Genomic DNA, 21,089 nt, shown 5'->3' with positions numbered 1-21,089 from the left:
ATTCCTCCCCATCCCCATGTGCCTCCTACTTTCCGCTCCACCACACCCACCCACACATGCAGAGCCTTGGGGTGCAGGTGTGTCACCAGGGTGGAGGGGAGGCATTCCTCAGCACACACAACACACATTCCCATACCGAGTTTTTCACTGAGATGAGACAAAACCTCACAGCAATCATTAAATAATGGATGAATTGTATTTCGTATGCATTATTTATTAATCGAAGAAGAGTTCAGTCTTTTTTTTATTACACAAAGGTTTTCTCACATTGTTTTTGATCAGTTTGTTATTTGATGATATAAAAAGTACACACAAATTATATACACAACGTTAGCGCAAAATAACCACAGACCAGCTTTTATACACGCTCTCTACTTTCCTCTGCATCTGGAGGGCTGTGTTGACGGAGCTCATGCTCCAAGTTGACTCTCCTCTATCACATTTATCTTCACAAAAACAGACTGAACATCCAAATGATGTTTACCAAAGCAAAGGTAAAATAATTCCTGCTTATTAACCACAAAATATCTTCACTGATGACCTGACTGACCTTGTCCTCCAGAGCTACCCTCTGGGTATCGTTTCTAACTGAATTCTCTGTCACACCAGTGCTGCTGACTGCGGGTGGATGTGCAGATATCCCTTATGTATTTTCCCATGGTTGTTTTTCTGCAGTCGCCTCACACTCCAACTCACACTCACCGTACATCATATGCAATCACAGATGCATTTCATCTAATACTCTGTGTCAGTTTTCGCTTCTCTTGTTCTTTGTTCATCCTTAAATGTTTTCTCTGAGTGGCCGGAATTTGTGGGGGGTTTTCTTTTTTTAAATTAAACAAATAAGCAAAGAAATAAGGAACAGGATCTGATTCCAGTCAAACCAGCAGGATACAGCAGATTTCACTTTGCATATGTTAAAAGTCTGCATGTTGGATGCATTCCTGTTTTTTTGAAGTATATGGATCTACTGCTTGTCAGTCAGCCACTGTTGTCAACAGTAACAGGCAGCACAGGGACAGCTGCCTCATTCCTCTCAGAGTCATCCCCATCATTCTTCTTCTCTTCCTTCCCCTTAGCTTCTAAACCAACCCTCAGAAAAGATGCCAAGCACGGCACTAGATGCACCTCGCCACTTTCCTTTAAGAGCTGGACACAAGTGTAGAAGTTTTGTGGTGAGTGGCTGGTGCTGAAAGTGAGTTCTGGGACCAGGACAGTATTGGGACCGCAGGAATATTGCATCATGCTGTAGTCAGTCCCGGGCAGTGATACGATCTTCAGCATCGGCCATGGAGAAGGAATACTCCGAGGTTTGGTGAAGGCTTCAGTGGGAGAAGAGCTGTAAGGCGGCACACTCTGCACAATCAATGTAGGGTTTGGAGCTGTGAGCTGATGGTGGGTGGACACTTCCATGGGTGCCGGGTTGCAGGGAACTAGTAAGGTGTCCCTCTCTGATTCTGTAGGGTTGCGTGGGTCGCTGTTGTCCTTTGGTGTGTTTAGATAGAGGTCATTGGCACTCACATGGTCCCAGACGTCCTCGGAGGAGCTTGGAGGCCTGTAGCTGTGGAAGTTACTGAACTGACAATTGATTTCATCCAAGTTCCCCTTCTATGGATGGAGGTGGGGGTGGGAGGAGGAATGAAAGACAAAATTGAAAAAGTAATGAAAATTAAGATACGGAAGAAAGTGGGAAAAGAGGAAGAACAATAATCTTAAAGGAAATTACAGGAAGACAAAGTGATAAAATAAGAGGAGAATGGAGCAGGGAAAAACATATATGGAGTGAGGCATGAGAATTAAAAAAGAAGCGTCCTGATGCATGCTCAATCATCCAGGTAAATAAATCCCAAAAAGTTGATTCTGTTCATCTGGACGTAGCGTTTTCAGTGGGAGAAACATTTCGTCACTCATCCAAGTCACTTCTTCAGTCTGAGCTGACTGCAGGTTTCCCCAATCGTATAAAAAGTATATTTGCATAATGACTGAAACCAACCCACTGAAGGAGCAATGGATCAGTATTTAACTCATTCACTGCCATTGACGTCTATAGCCGTCAATTGCAGTGAATGAGTCAATGGGTTTAACTCATTCACTGCCAATGGCTGGCAGTGAATGAGTTAAGGTTTGACTCTCATCATCCACTGGAGCATAAACTGGATGTCATCAGGACGCTACAACACAGAGCGAACACCATCCCCACAGACACAGCGGCCAGGAAAGCAGAAGAACATCAAGAAGGCCCTGAGTAAAAGTTGCTATCCAAGCTGGATATTTATGAAAGCTGGAAAGGCGCCAAAAGAAAGCTCCAGCTGATCCAGGACAGAAGGACAACTGCTGACTAAGCGAAAACCTGTAGGGATCCCGAGTATCGGAACAGTTGAAATGCATTTTTTCTAAACACCGTGTTTCTGTGGCTTTTAAATCCCAAAATACGCTGCGCCAAAAATTGGCCCACCCCAAGGATCGGGTCCCCCGACACAAACAGCACAGAAGAGCTACCTCGTCAGGCCAGGACTCTGCAGTCTATTTACACCTACAGGCCAGTGGACACTCTTTCAAGGATGAGGATGTACACATCCTGGACAGGGAGGAACAGTCAGGGAGGCCATTTACGTGAAAAGGGAAAGACCATCTCTGAATCGAGGAGGGGGCCTAAGTGTCCATCTTTCACCATCTTACAATGCTGTGATTGCAGCCATTCCCCAACTCTCTGTGAATGGTACTCATGGCCATTGATCAGTGGGCTTTGGTCAGTGGTTGTTCATCAATGGTCATGAGAATTTGCATAATTATGATTAAGGAACTGACCTCCCAGCCCATTGTTCCTTCAGTGGGCTGGTTTCAGTCATTATGCAAATGTACTGTTTATAAGATTTGGGGAAACCTGCAGTCAGCTGAGACTGAAGAAGTCACTTGGATGAGTGACGAAACGTTTCTCCCACAAAATGCTACGTCCAGATGAACAGAATCAACTTTTTGGGATAAGAAAGGAGAGAGAGATGAGGGAGGATATGGGGAAACAAATTAGCCTTAAAATGTAAATATAAAATTAAGCAAGAGGACATGGGAAAATTATGGAAAAGAAAGAAAAGGGCAACAAAACACAGGGAAAAATTGGACTTGACAATACAATTAGAAAAAGGGGGGAGAAGAGATTTAAAAAAGAGACAAATGGAGGGAAGAAAAGAAAGGAGCAGAAGTACAAGGTCAGAACAAATGGCTTAAAAGCAGCTGAAAGCAGCGCTGCACGCAGGCAAGTTACCTTCAAAAGCACGGGGTCAATGCCAATAATCTGTGATTTTGGAATGGCCGGCAGGAAGAACTCTTTTATTCTGAAGGTGAACGCAGACAGGGAGGAGGGTTGAAAATAGCAAAAATGAAAACAAAAACACACAACACATTCATCCTCCAACACTGTGACTGTGTGACAGCAGTAACTTCTGCTAACTGAGGTTCTAAGGGTTCTAAATAAGGTCATTGTAATGTTATAGCCATTATAGAGATCAAGGTAAGACCAAAACCAAGTTAATGACTAGCATTTGATACAAAGTCAGCAAGTAATTTTATTTTGAAGGAAAGATGTGTTTTTTCTCACCTCTTGGTCTGTAGAACAAGACTAAAGGCGATAACAAGCAGAGCCAGAACACCAACTCCAGTCTCCAGAATCAGCACCAACAGTTTACCTGCACAGGTAAAACACATTTACTCAGCTTCTGTTTCCTGCTCTCCATCAGCTTTATGACACAGTGACACATTTAACTGGAAAAGTTACAGTTCTTATAGAGATTCTGTGTGTAAGAAGCTGTCATTTTTTATAATTATTTTAGCATCTATAATGCATGTAACAGAAATGTGCTTAATGCAGTTACATAACTTATCTTTTATTAGTCTGCAGGATTAATGTCTTCTGTCGAGCTCTAGATGTTTGACACATCTGTTCTTTCCTGCCACAGCACAGCTGTCATGGACTTTGTGTTCAAAGGATTTTGTTTTAGGTGATTAATGTCTAAAAATTCTGTGCACAAAATGCAAAGGGATTTTACGCCTGCTTAATAAATTTTAGTTAAGCACTATCATAAAAAAGTGCCTACATCTTTTTTATGCATAGCCAAATTGGTTTTACATGGACATAATGAGAAAAAATATCAGAAATTTATAAAAACCAAACATTAAAAGTAGAAAGACAACTGTATTCACTACAATTAAAACTAAAATAATGGTAACAAATAAAAACAACTTACTAATCATCAAAAAGTATGTAAATCAGCACCATATTGCCATCTGCCTGCTGACATACCTGCAGACGGTTTTGGGGGGATGCTCATCACCAGCGTGGTGCTCCAGTCACTCCACAGCTTGGAGTGCTGCGCACGGCAACGAACTCGGACCACGTAGTCGTCAACAGAGAGTCCAAGCAGCTCCACCTGAGGCTCACGCAGAGGATACTTCACCTGCAAACAGATAGCATGTTCTATGACATGCAGACTATAATGAACTACTTTATTCTTGAAAATATGTCAGCAGAAAAGTAAAGAATTCAGTCTAATGAATACATTTTTTTAAAAATCTAAGTTTTTCATTCTCTCTTTTTCAAAGTCTTAGTCTCTCACAGTTCGTAGTTTCTTTTGTATTTTGCTTATTTTTTGTTTTATTTTATGATGCTGAGTTTGGGGTTTTTGTCTGTATGTTATTGAGAGTTTTTTGTTTGTTTGTTTGTTTGTTTGTTTGTTTGTATTTTATTGTTTTTGTGATGTTTCTTTATACTTGTGTTTGTTGATTTTTGTGGTATTGTGACTGTGATTGTCAGTTTTGTGATATGTTATGTATTCTGTTTTGGTTTATTTTTACTCTTCAAGACTCACAGATCTTCCTCTGTCTAACCTTTGTTGTTTCTTTTATTATTCCTCCTTTTTCTCCTTGAGACTTTGTTCATCGAGTTAAACATGCTCACTTTTTTCACACAGCACTGATCACAGTTTTTAGAACTTTGATCTTTATACATAGTTGTGCTTATCATCTTCTGTGCAGATGTTACTGTAGAATACCCAACATCTTCCTCACAGCCGCATCCTGACTTCAGTGAGCTACAGTAAACTCTTATTCATCCGACACCAGAGTTAGAGTCAATGAAATTACTGTCGTCTCACATCTGAATGGGTTTTCTGCACAAATGCAGAAATGAATACGTTGAAGACTAATTTAACCAGATACAAATACAGAAAGGGCTCAAATGTTATGTTTTATATTTTAATGTTTCTTTTAGCATATTTAAAACCTTAAATATCTGCTGAAAACACCTTAAGCCTCTTAACCCAGATCTTAAATATAAATCTTACTTAAGAAATAGCAACATCAGCTCTGACGTTCCTTGATTGAATAATCAGATTAAATTTAAAGTCCAATCTCTGCCCCTCCTGGAATCGCTACCTTATCGTGGTGGAGGGGTTTGTGTGTCACAGGGATCCCAGGGGCTATGTTGTCTGGGGGCTTTTGCCCCCTGGTAGGGTCTCCCATGGCAAATTGGCCCTGGGTGAGGGACCAGACAAAGAGCGATTCATAAGACCCTTATGAAAAGGACACCGAGGGAACAGTTTACCCTTCCCGGGATAGGGTTACCGGGGCCCCGCCCTGGAGCCAGGCCCGGGGAGGGTGCCCGAGGGCGAGCGTCTGGTGGCCGGGCCTTAGTCCATGGGGCCCGGCCGGGCACAGCCCGAAGAGGAGACATGGGCCCATCCTCCCGCAGGCCCACCACCCGCAGGAGGCGCCATAGGGGTTGGGTGCATTGTGTGCCGGGTGGCGGCCAGGAGCGGAGGCCCTGGCGGACTGACCCCCGGCTGCCAAGACTGGCAATAGGGACATGGAATGTCACATCTCTGGTGGGGAAGGAGCCTGAGTTAGTGCGTGAGGTTGAGAGGTACCGGCTAGATATAGTCGGGCTCACCTCTACACATGGCTGGGGCTCTGGAACCAGTCTCCTGGAGAGGGGCTGGACTCTGTCTCAGTCTGGAGTTGCCCCTGGTGAGAGGCGGCGGGCTGGGGTGGGTATCCTAGTATCCCCTCGGCTTGCTGCTGGTACGTTGGGGTTTTTCCTGGTGGACGAGAGGGTTTGTTCCCTGCGCCTTAGGGTCGGGGAACGGGTCCTGACTGTCATCTGCGCGTATGCGCCGAGTGGCAGTTCAGAGTACCCAGCCTTCTTAGAGTCCCTGGGCGGGGTGCTGGAGGGTGCTCCACCTGGAGACTCTGCTGTCCTGCTGGGAGACTTCAATGCTCACGTGGGTAACGACAGCGAGACCTGGAGGAGCGTGATTGGGAGGAACGGCCTCCCTGATCTGAACCCGAGCGGTGCTCTGTTATTGGACTTCTGTGCTAATCACAGGTTGGCCATAACGAACACCCTGTTCGAACATAAGAGTGTCCATAAGTGCACGTGGCACCAGGACGCTCTAGGCCGTAGGTCGATGATCGATTTTGTAATCGTATCAGCAGACCTGCGACCATATGTTCTGGACACTCGGGTAAAGAGAGGGGCTGAGCTGTCAACTGATCACCACCTGGTGGTGAGTTGGATCAGGTGGCGGGGGAAGACGCTGGACAGACCTGGTGCACCTAAACGCGTAGTGAGGGTGTACTGGGAACGTCTAGCAGAGGCCCCAGTCCGCGAGATCTTCAACGCACACCTCCGGCAGAACTTCAACAGCATTCCGAGGGAGACTGGGGACATTGAGTCCGAATGGACCATGTTCAGCGTCTCCATTGCCGAAGCTGCTGCATTGAGCTGCGGCCGCAAGGTGGTTGGTGCCTGCCGTGGTGCTAATCCCCGAACCAAATGGTGGACACCAGAGGTGAAGGGAGCCACCAGGCTGAAGAAGGAGTCCTATCGGGCTTGGTTAGCCTGTGGGACTCCGGAGGCAGCCGACAGGTATCGACATGCCAAGCGGAATGCGGCTCGGGCAGTGGCTGAAGCAAAAACTCGGGTGTGGGAGGAGTTCGGAGAGGCCATGGAAAAAGACTTTCGGACTGCCTCGAAGAGATTCTGGCAAACCGTCAGACGTCTCAGGAGGGGAAAGCGGTGCTCTACCTGCACTGTGTATAGTGCTGGCGGAGCGCTGCTGACGTCAACTGAGAAAATTGTCAGGCGGTGGAAGGAATACTTCGAGGACCTCCTTAATCCCACTGACACGTCTTCCGAGGAGGAAGCAGAGTCTGGGGATGAGGGGAATGACCCGCCAATTTCCGGGGGCGAGGTCACTGAGGCAGTTAAACAACTCCTTGGTGGCAGAGCCCCTGGTGTTGATGAGGTCCGCCCTGAGTTCCTGAAGGCTCTGGACGTTGTAGGGCTGTCCTGGTTGACACGCCTCTGCAATGTTGCGTGGAGATCAGGGGCAGTACCTGTGGACTGGCAGACCGGGGTGGTGGTCCCCATCTTTAAGAAAGGGGACCGGAGGGTGTGTTCCAACTACAGGGGGATCACACTCCTCAGCCTCCCTGGGAAAGTCTATGCCAGGGTGCTGGAAAGGAGAGTTCGTCCGTTAGTCGAACCTCGGATACAGGAGGAACAATGCGGTTTTCGTCCTGGTCGCGGAACACTGGACCAGCTCTTTATCCTCTCCAGGATACTTGAGGGTGCATGGGAGTTTGCCCAACCAGTCTACATGTGTTTTGTGGACTTGGAGAAGGCATTCGACCGTGTCCCTCGGGGTGTCCTGTGGGAGGTGTTGCGGGAATATGGGGTGTCTGGCCCATTGCTACGGGCCATTCGATCCCTATACAACCGTTGCAAGAGCTTGGTTCGCATTGCCGGCAATAAGTCGGACTCGTTCCCGGTGGGTGATGGGCTCCGCCAGGGCTGCCCTTTGTCTCCGGTTCTGTTCATAATTTTTATGGACAGGATTTCTAGGCGCAGCCAAGTGGCGGAGGGCTTTCGCTTTGGTGGCCTCAGAATCTCATCTCTGATTTTTGCAGATGATGTGGTTCTGTTGGCTTCATCGGGTGAGGGCCTCCAGCTCGCACTGGAACGGTTCGCAGCCGAGTGTGAAGCAGCGGGCATGAGGATCAGCACCTCCAAATCTGAGGCCATGGTTCTCAGCCGGAAAAGGGTGGAGTGCCCACTCCGGGTCGGGGATGAGTTCCTGCCCCAAGTGGAGGAGTTCAAGTATCTCGGGGTCTTGTTCGCGAGTGATGGGAGAAGGGAGCCGGAGATCGACAGACGGATTGGGGCTGCAGCTGCAGTAATGCGGACGCTGCACCGGTCCGTCGTGGTGAAGAGGGAGCTGAGTGTAAAAGCGAAGCTCTCAATTTACCGGTCGATCTACGTCCTTACCCTCACCTATGGCCATGAGCTGTGGGTAGTGACCGAAAGAACGAGATCGCGGATACAAGCGGCAGAAATGAGCTTCCTCCGAAGGGTGGCTGGCCTCTCCCTTAGAGATGGGGTGAGAAGTTCGGCCATCCGGGAGGGGCTCAGAGTAGAGCAGCTGCTGCTCCACATCGAAAGGAGCCAGCTGAGGTGGTTCGGGCATCTGACAAGGATGCCCCCTGGGCGCCTCCTGGGTGAGGTGTTCCAGGCATGTCCCACCGGGAGGAGGCCCCGGGGCAGACCCAGGACACGCTGGAGAGATTATATCTCTCGGCTGGCCTGGGAACGCCTTGGTATTCCCCCGGATAAGCTGGAGGAGGTGGCTGGGGAGAGGGAGGTCTGGGCCTCTTTGCTTAGGCTGCTGCCCCCGCGACCCGGCCCCGTACAAACCGGATGAAGATGGATGGTCCAATCTCTGGTCTCACAGTATAAATTTAAATTTATACCCATTAGAAATACCTGCTTTTACCTATAGACACCACCTATGAACCTGAATAATGTACCCTCTAACCACAAAGACAATGTTTTTGTAATACACTATATTTAGTGTATTTGTGTGTATATTTTACACTCAATATCACAATAATTATAAGTATTTGTGCAACAAATCTTCATAAATGACCAATTAAACGGCCAAATTTGACTCAAAATTTGACTCAAATGTTCATGTCCCCTGTGAATGTTCATGTCCCCTGTGGGACGTGAACATTTCTTTTCTCCCCTAAAGAACGTTACCAGAACAGGAAATGCAAGCGCCTTTACCCAAGTCCATTGTATTATTTTTATGACATAACACTGCCACAGTAAAGAGAAGTCATATTTGTTCCTCTCCATGTTTTCTCCCCATACCTTCCAGTTGTCAGACTCTGTAACATGTCTGTACTGCAGCTCATAGACCAGTGTGATCCAACCATACTGCACGTGGCCGGGCACCGGGTAGGTCCAGGAAATCAACGCGTTTTGGCCCATTTCATCGCTGCCTGCATTTGTCAAGTTGTAAGTCACGTTGACTGGAATTTCAGTCTGAACTGTTAAACACACACAAAATGTGTTTTGAAACATTAGCTGTGTGTCAGTAAATAGTTCTAGTTTCTATTTCCTGTCTTTGGTGCTCAGGAAAACAAAAAAAGAACATCTATAATGAGACGACAAATTTTGATGCTAATGTTGAAACTCCAGCTTTCTCCTGCCGATGCTTCCAGACATCCATCCTTGTTGAGACTTTTTCTAACTGCAGAGTCATGAACTTTAACATGTAACATGCTACATCAGGCCTGTAGATTCTTAGAGGTAGCTCTTTGTTTTTCTGCAGCTTTTCTGAGCTGTCCACTCTTGGCATGATTGGCAGCAGTTTCTAAGATCATTGTTGATGTCTGTCCTCTTTGGCTTTATGTGAACACACACCTGAATCATCCAGATCAAAAAACTGCAAAACCACTACTTTTACAGAGGTGCTCACATTTTGTGATCATCAGTTAGTCAAGTGATTTTTCACCTGGCTTCTACTTGTCCTCTAAATTCCTATGGAAGCAGTAAGAGTGTGCATAGTTTTTCCACACACTGCTTCTGCATTTTGGATTATTTTTTGTCAAATTAATAGTGTCAATGTCTAATATGATATAGTTCATCTGAGGTTGTATTGAAAAAAATCATCCCCCGGCTTCCAGTGTTGCTATAAAGTTTGCGATTTGGAGTTTAAAAATAGTCAAATAGTTAAATAGTCAGATATAATGATAAAAGAGGTGACCGGCTAAAACACATGTGCATAGTTTACTCCCAAGGCTAATTTAGAGCAAGGAAAAATCCTACCACTCACTAATACCTAAAGGTCACTAAAGGTCTGCTTGCACTAAAAACATATCAGATGTGTTTTTTTTGGGGGGGACAGTCATGGATATGCAGACAATTATACATGGATCACGGTGACAGTAAAGAAAAGTTAAAGACACACACAGGAGCACAGATTTTTTAGCTGGTTGGCGGAGCATGAGGACTCGTTTCTGGTTTAATTAATTTATAGCCTCGAACTTACTCTTTTTTCATCTGTTTTCTTTGTATCATTTTGTTCTTCAGTAAATAAGCAATAACAAGGAGAAATTTGCACTAATATCTGATTCAATTCAGAATCAAACTCAGAACAGAACCGCTTTGGTTTGTTTTTTGGGGTTTTTTTTGTTGTTTTTTTGCTAAATAACAAACCAAAAACTAACTACAAAAAAGAAACTGAATTTTGTGTTATGGAGTAATGGAGGTAGTTTGAATCAGTATTGATAAGCCAATATCATCTCCATCTTTACCTATTTCTGCCACATCCAGGCAGTGCTGCTGGGAGGTGTAGTTTCTGTGGGTGGTTATGGCAATCACGGTCAAACAGTACACCGTCCATATAGACGTATGGCTGCTGTCGAAGTGGCAGCTGTTGGGGCCGGCAGTCACATAGTCTGGACATTCAAGGTTGGGTTCCTGCCTTCAAAAAAATCAAAGAAAAAACACATTTAGATAAGCACTAACACACAAAAAGGAAATCAGTAAATTAACACTGGACATTTTTTTATACAATACCTTTCTTTTGTTTTGTTTTTTTTCACACTTTTTGTTTAACTTCTAAGCAGGTCTGCAGAGTTTAGTGGTGTTAGACAATTTGATATATAGCCATCATGAAGCCATTGTTGTAGCTTCACTCTGCAGTTCAGAGATCCACCCAGAGTCCTGAAGAACTGTTTACAACCAAAAGAAAAACAAGGAATCCCACAACAGATGGTCTCACTCCTGAGGACCTGAGGTTAATTTGTCTGAGACTGAAGTGATGCTCAGAGACGTTTTCCATCATACCTCAATACGAAGACTAAACCAAGTCGCCACCTGGTTTTCCCAACCTCTAAAACCAACTTAAAACCAGTTTCAGAACTAGTCCAAAGACAATGTCAAATCATATTCCAAATGCAAGAATGTCAAGGAACCTGTCTTTAAGTTTCCAAACTTTTGTATATGGAGCATAATCCCAAAATTGTGTTTAGCCTCATTGACATGCAGCACAAACATCAGTGGTGAGGTGTGCCTGCAGAGTGTAATCTCCCTCTCTGAGCTGTGACTTTATTCCTAGTTGCTTTGCTGTTTGGTGAAATTTTGTCTTTTATTTGTCAGATAATCACTGATCTACATTTGTTTTCCCAAACAAGCACTGGTGGGTGCGCTGAAGCCACGTGGAAGTCAAAAGCACAATCCAATTTCTCCTGATTAGTGGAAGCGTTTTCTTTGCTGTGGCTGCCATCTGGGCCAGCTGGCATCTGTTTGAGGCCACGTCTGCGTTCAGGACTTCAGAGTAGCTAAAATGTGAACGCTTCCCAGTGACACGAAGCACGAGAAATCAAACTGCACAAACTCACCTGACCCAGAAACTTCAGTGTGCTGCTGATCTGGGGCTTCTTTTATAGTTTCACAAGGCTAAAACAAGGCTCTTATTGTTTGTTATGGACTCTGGCAGACGCCAGTGCTTCTCACTGGGCTCTCCTCTCAGAAATCTGTGCCCAGTCTTCAGTGAACTAATATTGCTGTCTAGCCTCCACTCTCCTTGTCTGGATCCTTACTCCCCTGTTCCTCATTTGCTGTTCCATGGAGTCCAGTGCTGCCTCCAGCTCTTGCTTCTGCTTAGCCACACCTCTAACCTGTACTCAAAGGACTTACCTGGATACATCCAGATTCCTGCTCTGCTCGGAAAACCTCCTCCCTAAACTGAAACCTCTCTATTCACAGGTAAGGCTATTTCCATCACTTACTCCACAATCACATCTACACGAGCTTGCCTCCACCTAACCTTCTCCTCTCCTCCCCATCACAGATCTCCCAGCTGTTTGTCTTTGCTCAAACTCTGCACCAGTTTTCAGTACGTCATTAGTTGTCTTTTCAATAAACCTTTTATTTAAAGAGTTTGAATTCTGAGTCCTAACCTGCCAGCATGACATGTATAAAAAATCTCTAGGGAAGTTTGATTAAAACACATTTAAAATTTATACCCCAGAATAAGTTTTGACTTTGACATAGCGGGTTTATGCCTCTTGCATCTTTGCTTTTGTGGAGCATTTCCATTGAGTTCAGTTCAGAATTTTGGAGAGCCACATTTGTCAGTTGGTATAATATCCTGCCATCCCTGTAGGATGTATTTTTGTATATTTCTATGTATTTTTTACAATGTGGGCTAGTTTTACTTATAAAATATTTTTAATGTGCAGTGTTCATACTCTGTAGAGTAGGTGAGGATGTGGGTGACTTGCTCGCCATCTGTCAGGTTGCTGAGTGGATGCCACCAGCAGGTGAAGTCCTCCATGTTGGGCGAGCGGCAGAAGTAGATGTGAGGCGTCACTGTGGGGCCACCGGTCGCCTCTGTGGAGTCAGACACAGGTGGAGTTACAAGCAGCATGATGCAGTAACACTCTCTGCCAATTATTCATATTTTGCTTCCAAGAAAGATCCTGGGAGGTTTTATTTTAGATTTATCTTGTTACTTGCAGTTGCAATACTTTTTAGTTGTTTTTTGATTCTGATGGAGTAACTTTGTATTATCAAAAAGTGGAAAAATGTTAATTTCTCTTACTGTTATCTCATTTTGTGTCAATTTATCCTCCTTTTAATCTAATCCCTTTTGATTATCCAGCCTTTTTTATTTCAGGCGTCCACTTTTTGTTTAATGAAGCAATGAGGCAGAAATCCCCTGCCTCCAAAAAAACAAGTAAATCACAGTGTTATAATTGTAAAAATTTAAAGTATGCTACACAGATTCTTAAATATAGGATTAGAGGTTGTGTATGAAAGGTTTCTGCAGTCACAGTGCTGTTAAATAATAATCAAAGCTCTGATAGTAACGGATGCACACAAACAGCAGAATGAAGTTTGTAACCAGAAGAAAAGTAACTTCTCTGATACTGCAGCACATCTTTACCCTCTGGAGCTCTTATCTACTGGTTGCTGGTCAGGCTTTTGCTGCTCCTCTTCCCTCAGCTGTGGAACTCCTACAGAGTTTATGTAAAGATGGGCGTAGCTTTTGGTTTCTGGATGCTGTAGTTTGAATCCTTTTGGTTGCTGTTGTGTTGGTTTTATGGATCAAGAAGTAACGATATGTGTATGAAAGAGTGGAGTACTAATCAGCTAATCTATAAAATGTATGAATGCAACACCCAGACTGAGATACCTGCCAAGGAGTAACTTCTGTGTCCTGTTAAAGATTTATTACATAAAACATGGAGACTTTAAATATAATTTTGTGCTGGGTAACTGTTTCACTGAGTTAAAAAAACAAAAACAAAAAATATTTAGGCTTTTTACTCGAGTAAAAGTTACAATCCTAGTTAAATAGCTTAAAAGTAAACAAGCTCTTAGAATCAAAGTAATTCGTCTTGTGAGATTAATATAAGTGTCTATGTATCAGTCTTAGCTATAAAGAGCATTCTGTTTATGTAAAATGACCATTTCATATACATTAATGATCTATATGAAATGGTCATTTTACATAAACAGAATAACTTTACTGCTTTACAGCATAACTACCTCTAGGCAGTTTAATTCTTAGCAGGGCCTCAGTGTGGTGATTAATGTAGTGAAACCCTGCGTGCCCATCAAGATGATGCCGTGGGAAGTGAGCAGTAATCCATTGGAAAATCTGTGGCGCTTCAGTCTGCAGCAGCAGGGAAAAAAGGGAAGGCCGTATGTTTGCATCCAGTATGCAGTTTTATGGCTTTTCCCTTTGATTTTCCCTTTGAGATTTCGCCAAAATGCTGGAATAGTTTGTAAATATAGTTTTGTATAGAATAGTTAGTACATAATTATTATATACTATGATTAGATAGTCTTTGCACTTTTAAAATGAAGAGCCACCAGTTGTTGTTCCACGATGCCTGTTGATACTAGTTTTTTACAAATTGGTGAAACTGCCTTTATTTGTGCAGGAGTTTCACACCCTGTGAGGTTCAAAGAGAAATTTCTAAAGAACAGAAAGAATGGAGGGATGACTTAAAATAATCATGCCCTGGATTGATGTGAATCCTGTCAGAGGATTTACAGTAATAAATTTTAAGAAACACATTTTTCCTTAAAAACGTTTTATTCCTCTCAAATTAAACTGTTATAATTTCAGCACCATGGACCGCACACACAGTTTTTATGTTGATCTCATAAGCAGTCATCTTACACTTGACTTTTGAGTAGTGGACCTAACATGCACAAAATAAAAAGAAATCACCAGTTTGAAAAACCGCCAGTCTTAAGCGGTTGCTCTCAGACTCACCATGGTCGTGTCTTTCTGTGTGAGCGATGTTCTTGGCGACGATGCTGCCATTGCTCACTGGAGGAAGCAGAAAGAACAGCAACCACAACATCTCAGATCTATCTGTTAACCTGTCAACACAAACAAATAAACATTCAAAGATGAAAACTGGAGAAAACGCCGCTGAACCCCTAATGCTCTTAACACTCTTACTGTGATTTTTTACTGTGATTGAGTCTCAGTGTCCACTTGTGTCTGTGTCAGGCCAAGAGGCCAAGTACATCTAAGATTTTCTTAGGTTGTTTCAAGTTAGTGTTTGAAAGCTGTACTACCAACCAAAAGTCAAGAAACAACCTCACTACTAGACACTGGACACATAATATTGGCACCATGTTTTGAAATTTGAGGGCTTTTTGCCTATGTGTCAAGTAAGATACTGACCATTTCAAATCCAATCTGATGGGTTCATTTTACCACAGCCAATATTACATTACTTAAAATCACCTAACTTCTTAACTCAGACTTAATTATCACTCCAAATACTTTAAGTTGCTTTAAAAACATATCTTCTGTGCATTTAAAAAAAGAAACTTGGTGTATATTCCCTTTCAAATTCTGGATGATTTCCAAGCTGTTGTCTTTTGTTCTCCTCTGTAACCCTGACAACAGCTGCTGCTCATTAGCTCCAGCTTACATTCAGATCTTTCTAAAAGTTAATAACCCTGCAATGTTTCATGAACTAAAAAATATTTCTGAGAAAATATCATTGCCTTGACACCGACCTTTAGATTTCTGTGTTCAATCATTTCTATCAAAAACATCAGATATTAGAGGTTCTGTTGAAAGCTTATTATTTTAAACAGCTTAGTCCACTGAACTGCTTCCTCAGGCTGGGCATGTGCAAGAAGTCATAGATGCACATTTACACACACTGTTGAAGGACCAGGAGAGTGGACTTATTGATGTGTTTTGGTAGTTTTCTCTGAAACCAACATAAGGGGCTGATGTCCCTCAGATAGAGGGGAAAATAGAGAAATAAAGTCAGTAATAAGCTGTTTGAATGTTGGATTTTCCTGAAGCTGTTGAAGACTGCTTATCTGCAGCTTCCTAGAATCAGCTAATCAGGGTCTAATTTGGTTCCTGGCCTGGCCACCTTTAATATTTCAGGAGTGGCAGTTACCTGCCATACAACTACAAACCTCTTTATTCCTGATGACCTGCACTGGCTGTGAAGTTTATTTCTCTTTGCAAATTGTAGAAAAACCACTGTATTTCCCTCAGCAGGTGGATGCGGCGGCATTAGACGTAGATGAGACTTTAAACCAGGAGTCTCGGACATTTTCCTTTGCTTTCTTCTCCTCTGTTTTATTTTTTTCCTTGTTTGTCTTTTTCCATCCTTACTCACTTTCCTTTTCATCACATTCCTCTTCCTTACACTCCTCCTCTTCTTTTTCCAACTTTTCCTTATTAATCTTTTCCTTCCTGTTTTCCTTCCTTCATTTTTAACTCATTTTTTTCCTCTCTGTGCTTGCCTCTTCCTTTTCATCCTTGCACATTAAAATGTTCAACCTTTTCATCCATCATTTCACTGTCCCTCCTTATTTCTTCCCTTCCCTATTAAGTCCTCACTTTAACCCTTCATACTTGCTTTTCAGCAGTCCTTTTCCCTCCTGACCTTCTTTTCTGTCCTTACTCCTGCCCTGCTTCCATATAACCACTCCTGCTTATTTTGTTTCTTTACGTACTTTTACCCGTCTTTTCTTCTTCTTTATGTACTTTCGCTATTCATCCCATTGCCTCCCTTTTTCCTCTAAATCCCTTTTTTTACTACTCATTTTTATTCTCGTTTTTCAGTTTCCTCTGATCTGTCCCACTTCATTCACCTCTGTTGACTCTGCCTTTCCAGCTCATTCTTGTCCAGCAGCTCAGCTCTATCCTGGAGTACTAAGACAACAATTACCTCGAATAATCCCCACCTTGATCTCACAGGATTACTGCGAAGCCTTTTTGGGTTTTATCTGGCAGCCTCGGCTCACACTGACACGCCACAAGGTGCAACATGACTGCCTCAAAAAGCACAAAAAAGAGTGTCTCGTCCTTCAGACTGACCCACGTCAGCAAGCACGCAAACTTCTTCTGCAGGTTTCTAATCCCTTGGCGTCCCTCACCAAACATCTGACCTACAAAAAGCCAAACACTTGTTTTAAAAGCTTCAGATTTTATGTTCCCCAAAATCAAACCCCATGCTCTGTCTTGTAGGATTTAATAGGTTTTTTGCATTTCTTTATGAGATTTTAATATTTATGTAACAGCAACATGTAATTTGCTACAGAGAAGAGGGCTATCTCTCTGCTCTACTCATCAAAGAAAATGAGTGATATGAGTTTGACACACCGATGTGCTTTGCTTTGAGATGCTGACAGAAAGTAAAAACCCCAGACTAAATCCAGTTATTTGGATCTTTAAAATCCAAAAGCAACAGGAGGAAATTTTTGCTAATAACCCAGTGAGCTCATAGCCTAATAGAGGGGGAAAGTCTTAATTGACAGATAATTGCATTTGAAAGCTTTGTCACTCAAGCATGACCCACCTGGAACTTGTTCAAAATGCAGCCGCAAGGCTCCTGACGGGTACTAGAAAGAGAGAGAATATTACCCCAGTACTCGCATCTCTACATTGGCTACCAGTTAAACATAGAATCGATTTTAAGGTTTTACTATTTGTTTTTAAAGCTCTCCATGGTTTGGCTCCAGGTTACATTTCAGATCTTCTTAGCCTGCACTTACCCACTCGATCTCTGCGCTCCTCCAGTCAGATGGTTTTATCAGTTCCACACTCCCAGCTCAAATCTAGAGGTGACAGGGCTTTCTCCATTGCCGCCCCGAGACTCTGGAATAGTCTTTCCCCCTTCATAAAATCCTCTTCATCCTTGGAAGTCTTGAAATCGAATCTCAAGACCTACTTATTTTCCAAGGCTTTCGGATCTCTTTGATATCTTTTTTATTCTGTCTATTTGGTCTCTTATCTTATTGGATGGTGTTGTATGTGTATATACGTTATGTTCACATATGTGTGCTTGTGTGTGAATGTGTACAGTTTTGTATATGTATGTGCATATTTGCATGTACATTATATGCTATATACTCTTACATGTCTTACAATTCTTTTTTAAAATGTTTTCTTTCTATTTTAATTCTTTTATTATATTATCCCTCTGTTCAGCACTGTGGCCGACACTTGATGTCTTTTAAATGTGCTATATAAATAAAGATGACTTGACTTGACTCCAAAATGAACTAATGGCACAAACACGCCTAACAAGATGAAGTTACGTAATGCCAATTAGAAGAGATGAAGGGCAAGACAGTCCTCCTCTTTAAAAAACACTGGTACTCACACTTTAAGGTGAAACAAGCATCGTTATGACTGAAACAGCTGGCTCTGATGTAGAAATAATCTGAACTTTCCAGATATTGTCACTTTAATATATCAACACAATTTTGACACTTTTTTAAATCAAAGAAAAAAAACCAACAAATTAATTATATGTAAATTTTCCATTGTTTTTTGTAAAATGTTACATTTATTGGATTCGGGTCAAATGAAATGTAATTTATTGATTGGCATACATTCAGTTTATACCTTCTGAGTGCACTCAGTAAATTATAATCCCCGCTGGTTTCATTGATGTCTCTGAAATTTTTATGTTTTTTTCATCAAACAGAAATGAAAATTGGACTCTGTGCGATATTAAAAAGGTCAACCATGGAACCAAATAATTATAAGAACTTATGGGTAGATAACTAGTTTAACTCCACTATTTAATTAAATTAAACATGTAAAACAAAGTGTACACTCAGCTGGGAGAGGATCCAGAGTCCTACTCAACATCAAAACTGGATCAGCGTCTACAGTTTGATCAAACAGACAGTCTGAGACACAAGTAACAGATTCACGAACAGGCTGAGCGGGTGTACATGTGTTAGTCAGACGGCAGTTTCACTGTCCTGTTTAAATTGATTAATTAACTAATTAAAACTTGGGTTGCACTTTCGGCTTTGCCTTAATAGGTTATTGATATGTTATTAAATAGAAACAAACAGTTTTGAATTTTGCAGCACTGTTTCCTGCATATTAGACAGAAATTACCCCAGGTAAATGAGTAGTAATTACTCAGAAATTACCACATTATTAAATTCTTGTTTCTTCCTTGTTACCCTACTATTACCACTTTATTAGCAAGCTGTAGTTCCATATCCTTGCCCCCAGTTTTAGGGCCCTTATTGTCCAATCACACACATTTCAGCATAATACTGTAATCACTGGTACTACCATGATATTACTTGGATATTAAGTGGTTATTACTTTGGTAAATGCATGGTAACAAATTAGAAATTAGTACATTAGTACATTATTACATTCTTATTTCCCCTTGTTACCCTACTATTACCCCTTTATTACTCAGCTGTAATAGAAAGTATTATTATTTATATGAACTGTTAATAGATCAGCATGTGCTGTTAAATTGCAGCACACCAAATAACATCGGTTTTATAAGTAATTTGATTTCTTGTCCTTAAAAAAGGTCCATGGTCTAAACGAATTGCTCCTGTGACGCTACACCAAATAATAAGATGTTGTAGTAAACAGTGGCTTGCTGCTCTAAACACTTAATTAATCCTTCATTAGTTCGTAATGTTAAGACTTTAAGGCATTTTGGATCTGGTTTAAATTAAGTTTGTAAACTGGGATCTTCTTGTTAACCTTACAAACTAGCACGTTTGACTAGCAGATTATAAAGCAGGAATCCATCTTACCAGGAGTAAGCCTCTTTAACGCCTCATGTGGCGCGATTCCTCAAACATGAACCCACACCGGGAGCAGGAACCGGCTGGAGGCCCGTCGATGGATGAAGTCCATACAAAGAGTCGGGACCTGTTCTAACAGCTGCTGATGCTGCTGCTTGGTGCTGAAGTGCCATCCATGGAGCAAGTGCGCCTTTCACCACTCTGTCACAGTATATCTGCCCCCCTCCCCCCCATAAGACGCTTTTCCTCCACCTGATCCCGCGTCATAAACACCAGCTGGAGCTCCGGACCCCAACCCTTCCCTGTGTGTGTCTAGCACTGCCAATATTAGAGTATATAAGTGGCACGAAGTAATTAAAATTATACTGTAAATTTCAGAATAATTTAGGTACAAATATAGTAATATAGTAAATGAAAGAGAAACAAACAAGACTATTTTACAGTATGGTTAATGTAAAAATCTTTAAAGCAGGAAAAAATCATGTAGCAAATGTTGCTTACAGTAAAAGTACTGTAAATTTCTTTTACTGAAAATTAGTTGTAAACTTAATTTAAAACAAGATTTTCCTTGCTACAAATTACTTTCACAGATGATTACTGTATTTTCTTTTACAGTAACTTACTGACACCGAGCTGCCATTAAGTTATTCTAATATTACAGCAACCTGTTTACATGAAATTTTGGAAGAACAACTGTGTGTGTGAGAAATATTAATAATATTAAATATTAACTATAACCAGGAGATGTCATGTAAATCAAATAAAACAATAGCGAGAGACAGCTGGAAACAGTGATGATGTCTAAGCATAAACTGTGCTCTCCCGCTCCCCCTACACACCAAAAAGCTTCAAATTTATAAACAGTTAGCAAACTCTAAACCTGCTTCAAAAAGTCCAGATTTAAGCTCAAAAGAACACAAAAGAAGAAGATGTTGTAGTAAATAGAACACAAGATCCACTTAATGGTTAATTCATCCTTCATTAGATTATAACGATAAGACTTTAAGGCATTTTGTCTTTGGTTTAATTGAAGTTTGCAAACTCTGATCTTCTTGTTAACCTTACAACATTGGCATTTGACCTGCAGATTAAACAGCAGTAAACCATCTTACCTGAAGTAAGCCTCTTTAACACCATCTGTGGGGAATTTCCTCAAAAGTAAACCCACACTGGGAGCACGACCGGCGGGTAGCCTGCCGGTGACCTGCCGATGGAGTGGATAGTGTGGCTGAACAGACGCTGACCTCACAGCTGCTGCTTGAGGACATGCAGTTATCAATTACTGGTTAAAAATCTGCAGTTTTTTTTATAAACAGTTTTTATTCATTATCAAGAAAAGCATAAAACATGCAGACAAGAAAGAAAGAAAGAAAGAAAGAAAGAAAGAAAGAAAAGAAAAGAGAAAAAAACCCCAAAGGGAATATATTAAAGTCATTATATACCTGTACAAATATACATATGGTGTAAAGAGGAGAGAGAGAAAAAACAACAACAAAAAAAACATATTTTCGCTCAATTACCCACAGATTTAGAAAGAGAAAAGGCTAAACTCCAAGAGTGAATTATTGTCCTTTACGCTTACTTCCTATTTAACTGAGAACATCTTAATCTCAACCATCCCCCCTCAACAGTTGGGACAAATCATTTGGCAAATAAGAAAGCAAAGGGG

The 21,089-nt window shown here is 42.1% G+C and overlaps 1 protein-coding gene across 5 annotated transcripts; it reads right to left on the bottom strand.

The window, feature by feature from the left end:
• Positions 1 to 713: 713 nt before the first annotated feature.
• On the bottom strand, positions 714 to 19,589 carry LOC101481295 (prolactin receptor). 5 transcript variants are annotated; one of them, XM_076880491.1, is made up of 11 exons: positions 19,430 to 19,589; positions 17,203 to 17,245; positions 16,589 to 16,792; positions 14,634 to 14,743; positions 12,595 to 12,736; positions 10,654 to 10,823; positions 9,206 to 9,384; positions 4,298 to 4,451; positions 3,596 to 3,683; positions 3,263 to 3,332; positions 714 to 1,608 (listed from the first exon to the last, which is right to left on the bottom strand). In XM_076880491.1, exons 4-11 carry the CDS (start codon positions 14,722 to 14,724, stop codon positions 982 to 984), a joined length of 1,521 nt encoding a protein of 506 aa, XP_076736606.1. In that variant the 5' UTR covers positions 14,725 to 14,743; positions 16,589 to 16,792; positions 17,203 to 17,245; positions 19,430 to 19,589; the 3' UTR covers positions 714 to 981. The 5 variants fall into 5 exon arrangements, with proteins under 5 accessions (XP_076736606.1, XP_024654624.2, XP_076736608.1 ...); XM_024798856.2 differs by lacking the exon at positions 16,589 to 16,792; XM_076880493.1 differs by lacking the exon at positions 16,589 to 16,792 and having other exon boundaries at positions 14,634 to 14,690.
• Positions 19,590 to 21,089: the final 1,500 nt, after the last annotated feature.

The sequence above is a fragment of the Maylandia zebra genome, linkage group LG23, assembly GCF_041146795.1.
Source record: "Maylandia zebra isolate NMK-2024a linkage group LG23, Mzebra_GT3a, whole genome shotgun sequence".
NCBI classification, from domain to species: Eukaryota; Metazoa; Chordata; class Actinopteri; order Cichliformes; family Cichlidae; genus Maylandia; species Maylandia zebra.
The sequence above is the reverse complement of the archived record's forward strand: the minus strand, read 5'-3'. Positions and strand labels throughout refer to the sequence as shown.